General features: G+C 36.2%; 1 protein-coding gene across 1 annotated transcript in view; it reads left to right on the plus strand.

The window, feature by feature from the left end:
• The first annotated feature begins 209 nt into the window (after positions 1 to 209).
• Positions 210 to 19,068, plus strand: part of LOC142344622 (alpha-mannosidase 2x-like) — a 71,391-nt gene continuing 52,532 nt past the window's right edge. Inside the window, exons 1-5 of the mRNA XM_075396430.1 lie at positions 210 to 547; positions 11,635 to 11,915; positions 12,291 to 12,837; positions 16,344 to 16,459; positions 16,732 to 16,899. Of these exons, the coding sequence (XP_075252545.1) occupies positions 239 to 547; positions 11,635 to 11,915; positions 12,291 to 12,837; positions 16,344 to 16,459; positions 16,732 to 16,899 (1,421 nt within the window). The 5' untranslated portion in view covers positions 210 to 238. The remainder of the gene's footprint in view (positions 548 to 11,634; positions 11,916 to 12,290; positions 12,838 to 16,343; positions 16,460 to 16,731; positions 16,900 to 19,068) is intronic.

The raw sequence follows: 19,068 nt of genomic DNA on the forward strand, positions 1-19,068 counted from the left end.
CACAGTTTGTGAATTGAGATAAATTCAGATAGCTTTTACTGGCAATTTAAATTGTTTGTTTTCTGTTCCTGCAATTGGAGTAGTTTGTTTTATAGATTGATATAAAACAGTTGTAAATGTAGTGGCCTTTGTCTGTTGACTTGCAAAATTTATCCTTTAGACAAAAGGAAAAAATGTTGATCAATATAGCCGGTAAATTTTTTTAGATCAATATAGCCTTGAATGGTGGGTGGTGGATATGAGAAGGATTCCGTTGTTTCGGCTTATCGTGTACACTTCTGTGTCAATATTCCTTTTCACAGTCATGTGGCTATTCCGTTTACAAGCAAAAAATCAAGAACTGCATGAGAGGCAATATTCGGCTTTGTACAAAATGATTCTGGATACGCAGTCCATGATGTCGAGAACGGGAATGTATATCAATCAAATAGAGGCAGTTATTGAAAGCACCAAGAAGCTTGATCTCCTGAAATTTAGTAGCGAGTTAGATGAGATTGATACAAGGTCCGCATTTGTTCCACCCAATATTCATGCAGTCATCGGTAATGTAAGTGCATTATATTTCTGTATAACTGTGGCTTCATCGTAACCAAGCATATTTTTGGAAGCACCAGCTTCAGAAAAGAAACACAAATTTTGGCATGAAACGTTCATGCTCCCCCTGACGTACAAAATACAAATATCAAATAAAAGCTTCATGATAGAGCTGTGGGCATTATACATGATCACATGCTGACCTACCGGAAAACAAAAAATATCTTTGCGCTTCTCAGGAGGTGCATCCAAGACTCAAGAACGCTTAAGAAGGTGGGAAATTGTTGTTATACTTCAATAGGATCTGTGCCTCTTCAAGTAGTGCCTTTTCTTTGTTTATTTTATTAATAGCCGCGTCAGCAATTCCAGGCGGCTACTATTGAGCTCCTATTCTACAATTCCAAGAATTTGAATTGTATTGGGGCGCTGTCTTTTTTTTTAAGATCTGTTCACACAATTTCATGATTTTTGAAGTCAAATTGGAGTAGTGATTTTGTTCACGCCGAAGCAGGAAGTGGAGCGAAAAAGCGAGTGGTTTTGCGGCCTAAAATTTTTTTTCGCTCTAGTTGTAAAGTAGAGTGAGAGAACGGTGTTTGAACAAAAATGCGCTTTCTCGCTAGTGGTTTTTTTGTTCACATGCGGCAATTTTTTTGCAGTTAAAACTTGTCTGCGTGACGTCATTTCTGCTTTTAGGTCGATTGCGTGACTTACCTCACTCAAAAAATGACCTCTGAAACTCACTTATGGAACTTTATTTTATGAACATTTACCAGTTAAAGATCAATAGTGTGCATCTAAGTAGTGCCAAACTTATATGCCCTAATTCTTGAGTATTAGTGTTGAGTTTTTGATTTCGAAAATCAGTTTTGAAAAAGCTCTTTTAAGGCTTTTTCCTTATAGACCGTATGTGTATTAAAAAAAATGACAGTACGTATCTAACCTAAAAAATCTAGTGGTCTACTAAAGGACTTTTGGTCAATCTGCCTATCTTGTTTCTTAGTTGTTTCAATTCATGGAAGGCCCCAAGCGTCTATCGCGGCTATTTTCTGGCAATCTGCCGGCTATCTTTCTATTCTTTATTGAATTCTCTATTAAGACGTAGAACTGGGACAACCCATGGACCATCAAATGTGAAACCAGTGGAGCCGCGTTTTTTCAATTTTTGTTTTTTCTTTTTATGCCTGTATTTTTCACCTGAAAATGAGTAGATCCAATTAGCAAATCAAATTTGGTTACGTTTTAGTGTTAAATGACGCGTTTTTCTACCGTTGTACTACAGAATATATTCGGTTAATGTCACAAGTGAAAAATGTCAGCTGAAAGTTTTTTCAATAGTTTTGGTCCCAAAGAGGTAATAATTTTGTCCAAAAACTTTTGCTCCGCAAATAACATTTTTGAAAGATCGAATCAATTAGCTGAATTATGCACTTCATTTGAAAATATTTAAAGTTGTAGATGCAAATGTTTGAATTGTATGGCCTTATTTCTTTTATATCATGTAATAACTTCAGTAGAGATGGTATATATACACATTTCATTTTCTGGTTGTTTTTGTGGTTATTATTTGACTTTTAATATGACTATAATTTGCTTATAAATTATTCAAGCTAGATTTAAAATAATCTGGCATGCCCTTCATTTGTAGAAGTTCAAGATTCTGGGTATCACTATACCCACGGGCGGTCTGCGCCCTCGTTTGTTAGTCAACACACATTAAATTTTTCCGAAGATTGCTTTTTTACATCCACATAAAATACGCCATGTGCATTTGTCATCGACATTCAAGGACATTACAAATAGTGCCAGTAAGTCTTTGATATTGTACTTTTGCAGAGTTTGTTGCCAGTTTTCAGATTTTTAATTTTTATACGCAGTAATTTGACCAAAAAGTTGTCATCTGATGTTCTCAAGCTGTTTTTTTTTCGAGTCACGGCGGGTCTGTTGTCATATTATTTTATCGCAAAGTTCAGAATGGCATATTTTTTGCAGTAAAATTGTCCTTGATTATTGACAAGAACATCAAAAAATCGTGCATTTCTATATACAAGCACAAATGTAGTAGCTCGAGTTCTTTAGTCTATAAACATAACAACAATCTTTTTTCAAAATCCATTTTGTTGCCCTCATTTGCAGCCATAGAAAATTTTGCGTATGACTTTAGTTAGATTCCAAACCTGAAAGCCGTGTGTGATAATGGGCACAATGTAGCCTCTATACGCCGTTAGATTACTTGCTTTGGAGCATAATTTTGACACTTTTCTGTTGATGAGGTAGAAAGCTTTAGTGGCTTTGCTGGCTCGTAATTCACAGTTGTCACTCTAATTTAATTTTTCAGATATGAAGGGTCCCAAATCTCCTTGGAATGCTACGGAACTTAGCATTTCTCCATTTAAATAGCATTGCAAGTTCATTTGGTGTTTAGCAAGATGCACTTTTTTACAGGAAGCTTCATGCGATTGGTTTTACACCTTTTTTCAATCTGGTTTGAAGAATGATTGAGACTGGCTTGGTTCTGTGAAAGCCTTTTAAAGCCGTCAGCAAATCGGCAGCACTCAATGCCTGGAAGCACATTTAGTAAGTCATGAATATATGAACAGCAGAGACCCGAGGATTGAGCCCTGCGGTACCCCACTTGTGACATTTGACAATTCTGAATCGGTATCATTTACCTGACAAATTGTTTTCGATCAGTCAAGTAGGAGAACCGAACCACAATTTCAGCAAACTTCCACCTATCAAAAAGTTCTGTAATTTTTAATTTGCGTGGCATCGTGTCGAATTCCTTCGGAAAGTCTAAGTAAAGAATTATTAATGAATCTCGGTCTGGGTTGCATTTGACAAGTCGTCGATAAAAAGAGTTGAGAAACATGAATAATTAGAACGTTGGAGACCGGGCTTTTCTGACGCCATATGAATTCTCAAAAAATCGGTGATGTCATTGTTCGAAAGTGCGGTCAAAATTAACTAAAAATGACAGTACGTATCTAATCTAAAAAATTAGTGGTCTACTAAAGGACTTTTGGTCAATCTGCCTATCTTGTTTCTGAGTTGTTTTAATTCATGGAAGGCCACAAGCGTCTATCGCGGCTATTTTCCGGCAATCTGCTGGCTATCTTTCTATTCTTTATTGAATGCTCTATTAAGATGTAGAACTGGGACGACCCATGGACCATCAAATGTGCAACCAGTGGAGCCGCGTTTTTTCAATTTGTTTTTTCTTTTTATGCCTGTATTTTCACCTGAAAATGAGTAGATCCAATTTGCAAATCAAATCTAATTACTGGTTACGTTTTAGTGTTAACTGACGCGTTTTTCTACCGTTGTACTACAGAAATTATTCGGTTAATGTCACAAGTGGAAAATGCCAGTTGAAAGTTTTTTTCAATAGTTTTGGTCCCAAAGAGGTAATAATTTTGTCCGAAAATTTTAGCTCCGCAAATAACATTTTTGAAAGATCGAATCAATTAGCTGAATTATGCACTTCATTTGAAAATATTTAACGTTGTAGATGCAAATGTTTGAATTGTATGGCCTTACTTCATTTATATCATGTAATAACTTCAGTAGAGATGGTATATATATACACATTTAATTTTCTGGTTGTTGTGCTTATTATTTGACTTTTAATGACTATTATATGCTTATAAATTATTCAAGCTAGATTTAAAATAATCTGGCATGCCCTTCATTTGTAGAAGTTCAAGATTCTGGGTATCACTATACCCACGGGCGGTAGCGCCCTCGTTTGTTAGTAAACACACATTAAATTTTTCTGAAGATTGCATTTTTACATCCACATACAATACGCCATGTGCATTTGTCATCGACATTCAAGGACATTACAAATAGTGCGAGTAAGTCTTTGATATTGTACTTTTGCAGAGTTTGTTGCCAGTTTTCAGATTTTTATTTTTTATACGCAGTAATTTGACCAAAAAGTTGTCATCTGATGTTCTCAAGCTGTTTTTTTCGAGTCACGGCGGGTCTGTTGTCTTATTATTTTATCGCAAAGTTCAGAATGGCATCTTTTTTGCAGTAAAATTGTCCTTGATTATTGACAAGAACATAAAAAAATCGTGCATTTCTATATACAAGCGCAAAAGTAGTAGTTCGAGTTCTTTAGTCTATAAACATAACAACAATCTTTTTTCAAAATCCATTTTGTTGCCCTCATTTGCAGCCATAGAAAATTTTGCATATGACTTTAGTTAGATTCCAAACCTGGAAGCCGTGTGTGATAATCGGCACAATGTAGCCTCTATACGCCGTTAGCTTACTTGCTTTGGAGCATAATTTTGACACTTTTCTGTTGATGAGGTAGAAAGCTTTAGTGGCTTTGCTGGCTCGTAATTCACAGTTGTCATTCCAATTTAATTTTTCAGATATCAAAGGTCCCAAGTCTCCTTGGAATGCTACGGAACGTAGCATTTCTCCATTTAAATAGCATTGCAAGTTTCATTTGGTATTTAGCAAGATGCACTTTTTTATAGTAAGCGTCATGCGATTGGTTTTACATCTTTTTTCAATCTAGTTTGAAGAATGGTTGAGACTTGCTTGGTTCTGCGAAAGCCTTTTAAAGCCGTCCGCAAATCGGCAGCACGCAATGCCTGGAAGCACATTTGGTAAGTCATTAATATATGAACAGCAGAGACCCGAGGATTGAGCCCTGCGGTACCCCACTTGTGACATTTGACAATTCTGAATCGGAATCATTTACCTGACAAATTGTTTTCGATCAGTCAAATAGGAGAACCGAACCACAATTTCAGCAAACTTCCACCTATCAAAAAGTTCTGTAATTTTTTGATTTGCGTGGCATCGTGTCGAATTCCTTCGGAAAGTCTAAGTAAAGAATTATTAATGAATCTCGGTCTGGGTTGCATTTGATAAGTCGTCGATAAAAAGAGTTGAGAAACATGAATAATTAGAACGTTGGAGACCGGGCTTTTCTGAAGCCTTATTGGTTCTCAAAAAATCGGTGATGACATTGTTCGAAAGTGCGGTCAAAATTAATTTTTTTATTTTTTTGAGGCGCGACAGAAGAGTGATTGGCTTATAAGTTCTTACTTCAGCTTTATTCCGATCTTGAAACAGAAGGCCAATTTGACTAATTCTCCAAAAGCTTGGATAAGTGCCCCTTTTGATAGCTGAAAAGTTGTTTTCAGCGAGTTATTCAAGGATTTCAAACAATTCTTCAGTAAACTGTTGCCCATAGTGACTGGACCAGTTGGTTTATACAATGCCGCCAATTCAAGAATTTTGATGATTTCCTTGTCGTCAAAGCGAAGGTAGCTGAGACTCACATGTTCAATGAGTGTGTTTTTCAAAAAAAAAAACACTGAAAAAGAGCTTGTATGCTTTGGCTTTTAATACGTCGTGTTCTCGAAAAGAGTTTTCCAAATCATATTGGGCGTTAGGCCAGGATTTTTCCGAATATAGGATATTTTTGAAAGTTGCTGATACCAAGATCGTTGTCCATTGCTCTAGCAACTTTCTCCTTTTTTCTTTATCTTCCGCAAACGTGACAGCGTTTTGTTTTGCTCACTGACTTTTCTCGTTTTTGTCTCAAGTTGACTGAAAAAATATGAGGTTTCATTACTTTCCCAAGGTTGCAATGCAGTTCCTTGTTTGGTTACTTTAGGAACGAATTTTTAGGTTTTGGAGTTCAACCAGCTGTACCACTGATTGGTCTGTACATCGACATTGCTGTGACAGTAAGGATTGAAATTTGCCTCAACAATGGAGGAATTCAATCCATCCCAGTCAGCTTGTTTACGTTCATTTCTTATTCGTGCTTGATTGTTGTGTACAAAGTTCAGCTGCGTAACGATGGAGTTATGTTTGAAAGAGTTTTTTCCATTATGTTTGTATTGTCTGCCCAGAATGGACTCTTGACCGCAGTTCATAAGAACCTCAGGCTATTACAGAGAACAATGTTTAGTTTTGCATCCAAAAAATTGATGAGGGTTTTTCAACTAGTTTATGATACAGTAGTTTCTAGTTCACATGTAAACATCATTGTTGAACAGCAAGTGTTGCTGAAGTTGATGTCGCTAGTTACGATCATACAATCTGCTGCCAAAAGTCCTGCTCGGTGAAATACGCGTTTCGTTAAATTTGTTGAATTTTAACTGCTGAGCTGGTAGTGGCTACCTTCTGGCGTAAAGTATTAACAAATAATAATGGTAATTTTACGATTGAGCAGTTTCACGGCAGTATAGCAGTCTAACTCTAAATGTAGATCGATAACTTCGTTGTTGATTGAATATCGGATGGCAATTAACAGTCCACCGTGCTTTGTTCCCAGATTTTTGGTAGTCCGATCTTTCCGGTAAATAGATCAATTGGTAAGAGAAAGTGCTTGATGATTTTTCCGGAAATTTAAAGACTTGATGTTTGAAAATTATAATCCTCGATTTATGTCAATTAAACTGCTTACATTGTGAGTTAGCATGATTAAAGAGTTTAGTCAGGTCCATCTTCAGAAACGTGTTCGGTTCGTAAAAATCTTGGAGCTTGCTAACGACCATCGGTTCGTACTTCAAGACAGAGCTGCTTTACGTGTATATTTTTGTTTCATAATTTTCCGCGTTTATAAGTTCTCGTCCTTTCTGCAGGCAGTCGTTTTCTTTCATAACATCTTGAGGTGTGAGTTCCATTTGTAATCTATGAGGCGATGAGCTGACTATAAATTGGACGGTTTTACTCACTCCACTATCGAGGTTGATTATTGTACGAGGGCTATGTTTTCTTTCGTCATTACTTTTCAGTTACATTTTTCTCAGACTTAGGACCACCTACTTCATTTCCATTACTTCTGTTTGAATTTGTACCATCAGCTCATGCGATTTTTTAAGGTATTCAGAGAACACACATTTGGCGTTGAAGCTTCTCAACCAACGCATCGCCAAGCAAACTATAGTCGTTGACTTTTGACATTTTCAGTCGATCTAGCTTTTTCGGGACATCAATAGAGCTTTCATTGAATCGAGCGCACTCAGAAATGAAGTGCAAAACTTTACTGCAAAAAGCATAGGAATTTTGTTCAATTCTTTTTTGCCTTACAGACATAGCAATTGTCACATTTTTTATTGGCATTTTCACCGGTGCCCAATATAGGATTTCCACGAGGAAAAGTGATGAACAAAGATCTTTTTTTTCTTCCGTTGGACCCTCAAGGAGAACACAGCAAAAAAATATTACCTGTCTGGTTTGATTTGTTGTGGCTGCCGCAAGCGCAATTGTTTCGGGAGCACTGAACGACTTTCAAATTTCTCTTTGAATTTAACTGACGACCATAGCTTTTGTTCAACACTTTCTATTTACGGAGATTGTTTAAATTGTTCGCTGATAGATTCTTCGCTTCCTGTGATATGTGTTGCTGCGTTTTCCTTGAAGTACCTGCTGCCTTGAAGATATCTATGACCACTTCTCAATAATAACCAACGTCAATTTTTCTGGTCAACTTTTAAGCTGTCGTTCACTGAGTCAGGTCGAGTTCTATTTCCGTATCTTTCGGGAATTCCAAGAATGAAAACTTTATCGGCTCGTGTCAAAATAACGTTGGCTGATTCCATAGCTCTATAGCAACGTCAACAGACGATACATTAGAAGGGCTTCTAGTTTCTTTATCAAAGAGATCGTTACCGCCAACAAATAAAGCAATTATCTTGTACTTGTTTTTCGGTGAAATAAAGACGTGAATGTGTTGTATCTGACCTCCGGGAGGACAAAGGATGGTTAATATTCCAAAACTGAAATTGTTCCGGCGGATTTGAGATTTTTCTACACTGAACCAAACAGATAATGAATTAAGTGATTCGAAGGATAGAATTGAATACAATATCGCTCTACTGTCGTGAATAGGAGAGCTCGGACTGGTTTCTGAAACCCTTATAAAAGGGACACAGAAAGACCGGTATAACGTTCATATCAAAGCGAGAAGCGAAACTATTTAATAAGTTTATCAACTGAAGCTATCTTCTTTCTAACTGAAGCTATCTTTATTTATTTACGATGCTTTGACGTTTGATTACTGTCAGAATTGGTTCGCGTATACAGGAGTTGACTTGTCGCCCAGGACTACCTTTAGTAAGTAACTTGATCCCTGCTAAATCTATCTAAAAGCAACTTGTTCCCTGCTTCAAAATTACGGGCACCTTGGACAAAATAATTAGCCAACGCTAATAATACTTAAGCGGAAACGGACTAGTATTCTGATATGATGATGCCGCACCTCACAATTCAAACACAAAAATAAAATTAAAGCTGGTACGTAGCGTCTGTAACAAGGCATCTGGAGCTAACCATAGCAGAACTCAAAAAAAGTTTGTGTAATCGTCAGGAAATCAGCAATGAGGACGAATGGAAACCACCGCTCACTAGGAAAAGAACGTAAGTTTTAGTCTTCTATAATCATCCGAGCTCCGGGAAACCATTGCTAAACTTGCAGTACGGTAGGAACTAGGCATCTGACAATACCTCCTCCCCATAATGCATGTAGGATGATAGCTCTTCATATGTCTAGGTGTTCGTCTGATCAAAGAAGAGCTTGAGTAAGTTTAAGTAGCTTGATTGCCGATTAGAACATTTCTGACTCACTGAAAGATTAGGAAGCTGTTGTTGGTTTTCATTGTAACAGGTGCCATATCATAAGAGGTTTCGAATTTTGGCTGGAATTATTGGCTTTTGTAGCCATCTATCTAAATTTCCAGACAATGTAAATAGGTTATTTACATCAATTCAACACGGCTAATATTTTATGCGACAGAATTCCCCGCCTCAATTTACAAAACCTTTAACTGAAACGTAACTCATAATTATCAAACTAATTGCGTTCATATTGTTTAGTTGCTCTCTTACGATGTTTGAAGCAAATACTGTAAACGTTTATTTTTTTTCAAAGTTTTTGTTAGACCGTTTTTTGCACTTTTGTTCCAGCACATCTGTTACGCACTAACTATTAAGTTTTATAGGTGTTTTAAGCGTTAATATTCGGCTAATTAATGGCTATAATTGTCATTTTACAAAGACTTACAATGGCTGTTTCATAGCGCCATTTTAGTGGATATAATTACAATTCAATTAGTTAGTAAGGGCCTTTATTTGTGCGGCTCGTATATTTGTTTTATCCACTAGTTGCCTCGTATTTAAATAGCTTTTCTCTCTGTAACTAAGTTTCCTTTGTGCCTGTTTCAAGTATCTTTCAATTTATTAGCCCGTCTTCAAGAAAGAATAAGTTTTGCTCGAATTCAGGAGAGTTTCAAGACTAGTTTATTGACTGATTATAAGGATGTTTATCCGGTATTCTGTTTCTGATAATTCTGCAGGCGTGTACCTCGAGTTGTATTGGTCCTTCGTAAATTTTCAATGATCTTCAAGTTTTACAATTTTTGGCTTTTGTATGTTTTCTGATGTTGTTTAAGTACCTATACATTTCCGTATTATAACCTAATTTATCAGCATAATTACTTCACCAAGTAAACGACTTCTCTTTAAAGTGTTTAACAATTATAAAAATTCATCTTTATCGAACTTTGAAAATTAAATAATGAGACTATTGGTAACGTAATGTTTATCAGTAATAATCTGTCATTCTGTGGTTGTTTTTAAATATAAACGAATAGAGGTTACAGTCCTTGATAGAAATAAAGACCGAATATCGCCTTGAGAACTATTTAAATTTGAACCAGTTCATTGTAATTACTGAGGGATATTTAGGGTTTTCTACATCATGTAACTATGAGGCACGAATAGGGGCGTGGTTCATATTGCTCTCATTCCTAAGTTAAGTCTGTTGCCAACATAAAGGCGATTGTAAGCGAGGAAGTATCGAAACAGGTATAGTTTAATGTTTAAGGTGTAGCTTAGTGGTTAGTGGTATGCCACCAGGGCGTTCGTGGTTTCGAACCTCTCTTGGTTAGTTTTTTTTGCTGCCATAGAAAATTTCTAAGCTACGCCCCCTCTAATTTAATTTGCCGCGCCTGTCGTTCGAGAGCAATTCATTCGACGTTAGTCCGTTTATATTCGTACTCGACATTTGATAGGTTTCACTTGGCTGTTTATTATATCTAGGGCCTTCTTAATATTCCAAAGATTATGATGCCGAAGTTTGGTTTAATTCTGTCTACGTGAGGCGAAACTGATTTTGTTGCTGAATATAAATGGCCGTTAACTTCTCTGGTTATGTCGTTGCCGTGCTAACTACTATAACTGCCTTTGTTTTCTAAATGTTCGCTGCGTTTCAGATTTTATTGTTGCGTCATTTTGTACATTATTTACCATTTGTTTTTTCCTACTCTTTGCGGAATCAGAAAATGTTAAATGGTATGACTAGCTGGTATTTAATCGAACTGACCATCCCTACTCTTACATGGGTTCCCGTGTGCTGTATTACAACACACTCTCTAGTTAGGCTAAACTTATGTTACTCGATGGCGTGGTGATGTTGGAAAAAATGGTTTAATGTTTCATGCTGTTAAATTAAATTTTTATATATCTCTCAATCTAATCGAATGGCTATCCGCCCTATTCAATCTTTTTTTTTTTGAATTTTTCCTAACCGCTCTCCCTTGAAGTTTCAAGTAATAGAATACCAATAAAATAATGCCAATTTAAAAGTCCGCCAATTGTTGTTTCATAGCTGAATTCAACTGAATTAAATAAAAATAATAGTGCACACTATAATCGTTTCTCAGATAGTAAAATCATTACCAGTGCATAATGAGGTTTTTCACGCCTGTATGCATCAATTAGCCAATTTTAATCAGCTAAGTGTCCTGTTTGATGCGAAGAAAGGTTTGGTGTTCTCCGAATGTCAGATTTTCGGATAATGCTACTGAAAATTGGTTTTGCGAGTTTTGAAGATTTTTCAAGTAGTTTGCCTTGTGCTTTGTTCCCAAGACTTGAGCACCCAGTACCTCATTATCACACAGAGTCTTCCTTCAGGCTAGAAAGATGTTTTAACACACATTCCCGAAAAAAGCCGCGAGGTGGACCATTTTTGGGGTTTGAATGGTCTCGAAAATGTGATTCGAGATGTTCGAAATGCTATTAAGAAATTGAGAAATTACAAACTATAAGTAATGTTTTGTTATTTAGGAAGACTGCTCTTTCTCTCGAAATGTGAAAAGCAACGCTGATGTACAGATGGTTGATCTGTTCACCAACTTATCAATTAAAAACGTCAACACTGGTGTGTGGACAGACGGAACTCAGCTCACTTATAAGGAATCGTCATACGAGGAAAAGAAGCTAGAAGTTGTCTTGATTCCTCACTCCCATAATGATCCTGGATGGGGGAAGACTTTCCAGCAGTATTTCGACCAAGATACCAATTCAATATTGAACAATGTGCTCAAATATGTGGAACAGAAACCTGAGTGAGTATCAATATTGGTCAAAGTGAAATTGGGCTTTAAAGTATCTAAAGATAGTGTTAAGGTAAAATAGGATGTGCATTCTATGTGCATACTTTTAAAGAAGGGTTACCTATTGATTTTGCTCAGTCAAGTTAAACGCTTTCGATCGACCCAACTCCTTCGAAGTTATTATTCTTTGCCTGTAAGGTTCACAAGATAAAACTGTGTTGGTTAACTTCACCCGAAATCCCTCTTTATACAATCCAAATTAACATGAAAAATCGATGAACTCGTGAATCTTTTTGACCAGGCTTTCTTTAAAATGTAAAGAAGGGTTGCTGTTTCTCGGATAGACATGCTCCTTCTTTGTATACCTGATGTGCATGTTTTATACAGACGACGATTCAGCTGGGTGGAAATATCCTTTTTCTCACTTTGGTGGGAGAAAGCTAGTGTAAGCATGAGAGAAAGATTCAAAACAATGGTGCAATCGGGGCAGATTGAATTCCTCACAGGTGGGTGGGTGATGGAAGACGAAGCGAACACTCATCTATACGCAATGGTGGATCAGCTGATCGAAGGAAACGATTTCATCAAGAAGCATTTGAATGCCGAAGTGAAATCAGCATGGTCTATTGACCCTTTTGGTTTGAGTCCTACCGTTGCTTACTTGAGAAAACGTAGCGGGTTCCAGAACATGGTCATTCAGCGCACACATTATTTCGTTAAAAAATATTTCGCCTCTAATCAGCTGCTCGAGTTCAGATGGCGGCAAAATTGGGATCCGGACTCCTCAACTGACATGTTAGCACATATGATGGTGTTTTCCAATGCTTATAATTTTATTGACACTTGTGGACCTGACAAGATGGTCTGTTGCCAATTTGACTTCCAGCGACTCATTACTGGAATTCCGACAGGATGTAAGAAACATGGACCTGTGGTGAGTGGAATGATTACATCGATAACATTGGGAGTTATTTTGAGGCACTCGGTGGAAGTGGCTTTCTGATTATTGTTAGCCATACTTCATATAAAGTACTCCGCGTTCGGAGAAATAGGTCGGAAACTGGCTCCGGATTCGATTGGTAATCATGATGATCAATATCACTGATACAATGACCACCAAATAGCAATTTTCATTGCTTTCAATGTTTTGAGACATTTTGGTAATAGAATAATGAGTATAAACCATAAGAAACTTGAGATTGAATTTTTTCTATCGCAGGTTTCAGTCAGAGTGAAGTAGGATTTTCACTATTTTAAAATCAGTGTTTTAGATTTAGTTGCCCCTTTTGCTAGAATTTATTCACATTCATTTTGCGTGGGTCGAATTATTTAGTAGCAGGGTTTTTGTAGATACTTCTTAGGCTCGATTTTGATGTTTTGGTGATCAATTTTTTCCGCAACTAAACGACCCCAAATTTATTCACATTTTGAAAAGCCACGAGACAGAGGAGAAAATCCTTATTGGCGACCCAACGGGGATTTTGCGCCCCCAGGATAGTCCGTTTTTACCTATTACTGAAGCTTAAATGAACAGTAAGTCAAGCAATGTAGTGGATAGAACTAAGAATTACCGTATGAAAGGCCTAAAGATTTTGCCGCTTTTTTGCCATTTCCGGCAAATTGGCCACAGTCTGCATTTTTACTGGTATAGTACCCGAATAATGGGCTTTGTAGAGTTTGTGAAAATGGAACTACCTGATCTTTGCAAAATTATAAGCGCCCTGAACGTTTAAAAGTTTTTCCGCCAATCTTTTAAATGTTTTTAACTTGAAAATATGGCAGAAAAATTTTGACTCTTCAGGGCATAATACCTCAGGTCTTTGATGTTCTTTCTTTAGTTAACACTGACAAACTGTTTACTCAAAGTTAAGTGATCAGATAATCCAGCTCACAAATTTTTTTACAGCTTTTCTATCGATATCTGAACATTGGGCTGCAGATAATTGCGTTTGGCCCAAAAAGTATCTGTCGTTTTCGATATTTTAACGATTAGTTAAATGATTGAGGAGAAAAATAGGGGGGGGGGGTACTATGCTTGTTTAGAATTTAAGCAACTTATAGTTCTATAGAAAAACCTTCAAATTTTAGCTTTTCGTGTTAAGTGATTTTTAAATTTTTATGTTTTTTAACGTTCTGTCTATGTTTCTCTGTAAAGATATTTTGTTTCTTAAGTAGGTTATGACACCTTTCCGAGTTAGAAAATTCTAGTTTTTAAAGCAGCAATGTATAATACACCTGCGTATCAAAATTAGTAATAACTCAGGAAGTATCAAAAATCTTTTCTGCAGTCTGTCCTGTCATTTTAAAAGCAGTTGAGAAGTTAAATTCTTCAAAAAATGTTTTTTGATTAAAGTTTTCATGTGGTGAGTCATTCATTGAACTATCGATGACAGTATAACGCGGTCTTTTGAGTACAAATTGCTTTTTAGACTTCAAGAATTTTTTAAAAGCAGATTGTTTTTTATCATTTTACGTTTATCCATATATTGTTTTCAATTGAATAGTGTAACGAAACCAAACGTTTAATATTAATTGTTCTTCAACGTAGTTCATAGCAATTAATGTAAAGGTGTGTGTCTTTTTTTATGCAAAATTTTCGCTTGACAATTTTGACTTCTCGAGTGACTTTTACGCCCTTGGCTTTTTTTGGATTTCGCATGATCTAAAATTCTCTCTCAATCACAATTTCAAGCAGCTGAACTCAATTGGCGGCAATTTAATACTAAAAGTCCAAGGAAAAGTGCGCCGAAACTGGTTTCATTTTTTACTTTAAATCTTAATAGTGGTATATGTTAACCTCTAATGTGGTTATTTGAAGCCCACTATAGAACTTCTTAGTCCCATTTAGGCTCCCCCTCCCCCCCCCCCGACTGAAGCAGGATACAATTGATTAGAGCTCTCACTAGTCGTTCAAGAGCAATTCTTCCGACGTTTAGTCGGTTATGTTATTTTGGTGAGCTCTGACCTAAGTCGATTTTTTGTTGGTTTCCATCGAGTTGATCCTTTTTAACAGTTAGTTCACGTATTTTGGGTGTCTTTTTGAGTAGCTTTTTTATGTATTCGACCTTGTCACATGAGGCAATTGATTTTCTATGTTTCTAAATGTTAAGTGCTCTTACACAAAGTGTCTAGCCATCATTTTGTTATTGTTGATTATCTATGCAGTTTTTCGATCGGTAAGTTTTCGTGATTTTTTGACTTGAGAAACGGGAGAAACATAATTCCGTTGGCATTAAGTTGTTGAGCAGATCTGTAAAACAGTTACTAGTCTGTAAAATGTATCACCGAAATTATTGAGGAAACATAAATTCATGCTGTGAAGGGCAATTTTTAGGTTTTACATTGAGTTGATATCTTTCAACATTTTATTCAGTTTAAGCATGTGTTCATCCAAGCGACTACAGAAATTGTTAACTTATCTGTTTACAGAGAACCGTTGACGGAACCTTGAAACATAAAGACCAAAATTTTAAAAAACCACTTCGGACGAAAAGTGAAAGACTTTTTGAACTAAAAACCTCTTAGTTCAAAACGCAGTGACCCCTGCTAAATTTTTGCTCGATTATTTAACTAATTTTGCGATAAGAAATCGAAAAGGACTGATATTTTGGGGTCAAAGCTCAATTTTTGGATATCGATGGAAAGATATGGTAAAATGTTTGTTGGTTAAATTATCTGATCTGATAACTTTGTATAAAAATTTTTCATTGTTAATTAGTGAATAACAGGAAAGGTGTGAGGTATATTCAGGAATTGTTAACACTTCCTTTATTGTTTACATAGTTCATCCAGTGTAAGAGCAAGGTTAGTTGATTATGTTGAATTTCTGGGCTTTTTTTCCCCGGTAACACGTCCTCTAAGCCTACCAGCAAGGGCGTGTTACCGAAAAAAAAAAACGCACGTTGCCCTTACACTGGATGAACTATGTAAACAATAAATGAAGGGTGAGAAGTTCCTGAATTTACCTCAACACCTTTCCTGTTATTCACTATTTAACAATGACAGCTTTTAATACGAAGTTCAAGATCAGAATTCAACAGACAACATTTTTACCATGTTTTTCTATCGAGTAGTAGTTTGAAGACAATAATCTGTGCCAGAGACGACTCTTTGAGTTGTGCCGGGACTTCATCGGCCTGTTTTTTTTTCAAAATAGGGACCTCACTTTAAAACTGACTTGTCGGTTTGTAATTAAGTTTTGAAATTAATTCAGGACAAGTCAAATGTTATCGTAACTCTATTCTGTGGAGAGAATTTGCATAAATCTTCCAGAAATTATAGCTGTAGGAATGTATTAATGAGTCTAAACAAAAATTAATTGAACATGAAATTATACTTCTTCCTTTTCTGATTTTTTGTCACTGGCATGTTTGAATACCATAACTCTATATCCCTGGCCTGCTATGTTAATTAGACTTGGACATCCTAATTTGCTCTTAGGAAACAACTGACGCTAACGTGGCTGAGAGGTCCAAAATGATTTTGGAGCAATACAAAAAGAAGGCCCGCATATACAGATCGAATGTAGTGATGGTAGCTGTTGGAGGTGATTTCGAGTAAGTACAATGCATTTGGTAAGAGAAGCTACATCATAGTTATCTGTTTATATACATCTTTAAATACTTTTCAAATTACAAAGTTGTGCTAGTATTGGTTGACTCCTCTGAATTAAGTTAAATACTTTAACTGCATAGTAATTAATTAGCTTGATCCGGCTATTAAGGCACTTTTTGAAGTAAACGGTAGCTTTTTCTTGGTCGTCTTTCAATTTTGCCTGAAACCTGATCGAGAGATCAAACTACAGAATATACTTTAAGATATTTTGTAGGCATCGGAATTCTCGACAGGTAGAGGTGACGTTCAATAACCACGAGAAGATCTTCGAATACATAAACTCTCACCCTGAACTGAATACGCGCATCAGATGGGGTACACTCTCCGAATACTTTGACCTTGTCAGACAGAGAATGAAGCTGGAAGATTTTCCTAGCTACAGGTACAGTCGAATTCAGAATCATTGTCAGGCCTACTTGTTAAATAGCATCACGAACTAGACGAATTCAGATTTGTTGTTGATCAACACTTATTAACAATCTGGTACGAGCGTGAAGAGGCTTCTTGTCAAGCAAATTTTAAATAAGTTGAAAGTACGTCGACTGATACTCTTACTCTACTTACTAATTGCTCTCAAATCTAGTTTGTAGCATTTCTTTCGTTTTGTTTTTCTGCGATTTTTTTTTTCATCTAGCCGATTTTCGTCTTTAGGAATGGGATACACTGTTAATCCCAAATGCATGTAGTTGTTCTTTAATGTAATTTATTTATGGTGTAAAGGGATTGGCAGGGTTCGATAATCTCATTCGCTTGCTTTTGTTTTCAATAGCAGTGATAGAGATAACCCAAGTAGAGCGATTATCGTCTTCTCTTCGTTTTAAAGTCTCAGAGAGGATCTAAAAGCAGTTAATTTGAAATACGTAAAAAAGTAATTGTTTGACTACTGAACAAATTTTACGAATGTAAAGAATAGCTTCTATTTTGTTCATTGCACTGTTTTGAGAGAGCGACCACTTGAGGTTAGAAAAAATTTGCTCTAAATGAGCGCTTTTTTCTGTCCACTTCTTGCGCAATTATTTTTAATTACTTTCAAACGCAGTTTGAAGCAATTATCGTTAACATATTTTTTATGCTGATTTTTTGCTTGAACGTTTTGACTTTTCAAGTGACTTTTACACTCACAACTGTTTTTTTGTTTTGCGTGATCCGAATTCATCTATCATTCACAATTTTAAGCGGCTGAACTTAAGTGGTTCGAGTTTCCTACTTATTTTTTATATTAATTAGTCTAGTGTTTTTCATCTGACTAGATCCTCTATTTATCCTCTTTTCGGCTAGATACTCTCTCAGATGGAAACATTGTTGTTTTTGCAGATGATGTCCAAGTTACCTTCTTTTTGACTTAAATTAGTACTGTCCTTTTTTCTGTCCAACTATTGAGACTAATGAAATCAACGCCTAATTTATTTGTGTTCTTTTTCATATGAGCTTATGGCTTGGTAGTATTTTTTCAGGAGGTATCGACGCTTCTTCACTTTTTGTCACGACTATTGGCATCACAGTCACTCGAAGAAAAGTAGTGGAGACGTCTTTTTTATAGCTGCGAAGCTGTAAGCTGAGCGTAGCTATATTGCGGTGCTCTTGGTTTTTTACAATTCAAAGAATTTGAATTGTATTGGGGCGCTGTCTTTTTTTTAATAGCCGCACAGCGATAGCTGGGGCTGTTATTGGCCTTCTCTTGGTTTTTTTTTATTTCGTCGTCATGATTTTTGTTACGACCATGTGACGTCACAGCCACTTTTTGTTCATTCGTTCATGCAATTTCAACTGAATTGCATGTGTGACGTCATTTTTCGCTCTTAGTGGAGCGAGTTTTTTTGTCCATGCGCGTGATTAAATTTTTGGTCACACTTGACTTATCTCACTCTCAAAAATGACTTCCTCACTTTGAAATTGACTTTTATTTACTTTAATTCAAAGAGATAAGGTCAAATGGGTGTGTGTCACTCTAAATGAATGTTATTTGAGATCAGCTAATAGAGGCAGCAATAACTTATACAGATTTTTAATCAAATTATAACAGATCAGCCTTCAATGAAAAGACGAGTTTTTTTGGTCTGTCTTTTTTACTGTTTTTTAGACTGCCGATCTACGAATCTATTGTGGCTATTTTCTGGCAATCTGCCAGCTATGTTTTTTTTTAAGATCTGTTCACACATTTTCATGATTTTTGAAGTCAAATTGGAGTAGTGATTTTGGTCACGCCGAAACAGGAAGTGGAGCAAAAAAGCGAGTGGTTTTGCGGCGTGAATTTTTTTCGTTCTAATTTTAAAGCAGAGTGAGAAAACGGTGTTTAAACAAAAATTCGGTTTCTCGGTAGTGATTTTTTGTTCACATGCGGCAATTTCACTCTGATTTTTACGGTTTTTTCGATTTTTTGGATCGGATTTTTTTTCTAAATGGTTTTCCCAATCCATTCACAGCTCTTTCTAGGCCTAGTTTTTTGTTTGAATTAATTTTTAATTTCTCGACAGTAGTTTTTTTTGTTCACATGCGGCATTTTGACATTGATTTTTTGTTTTTTTTTGTTTTTTTTATCTGATTTTTTAAA

The sequence above is a fragment of the Convolutriloba macropyga genome, chromosome 8, assembly GCF_964194025.1.
Source record: "Convolutriloba macropyga chromosome 8, txConMacr16.3, whole genome shotgun sequence".
Lineage (NCBI taxonomy): Eukaryota > Metazoa > Xenacoelomorpha > Acoela > Convolutidae > Convolutriloba > Convolutriloba macropyga.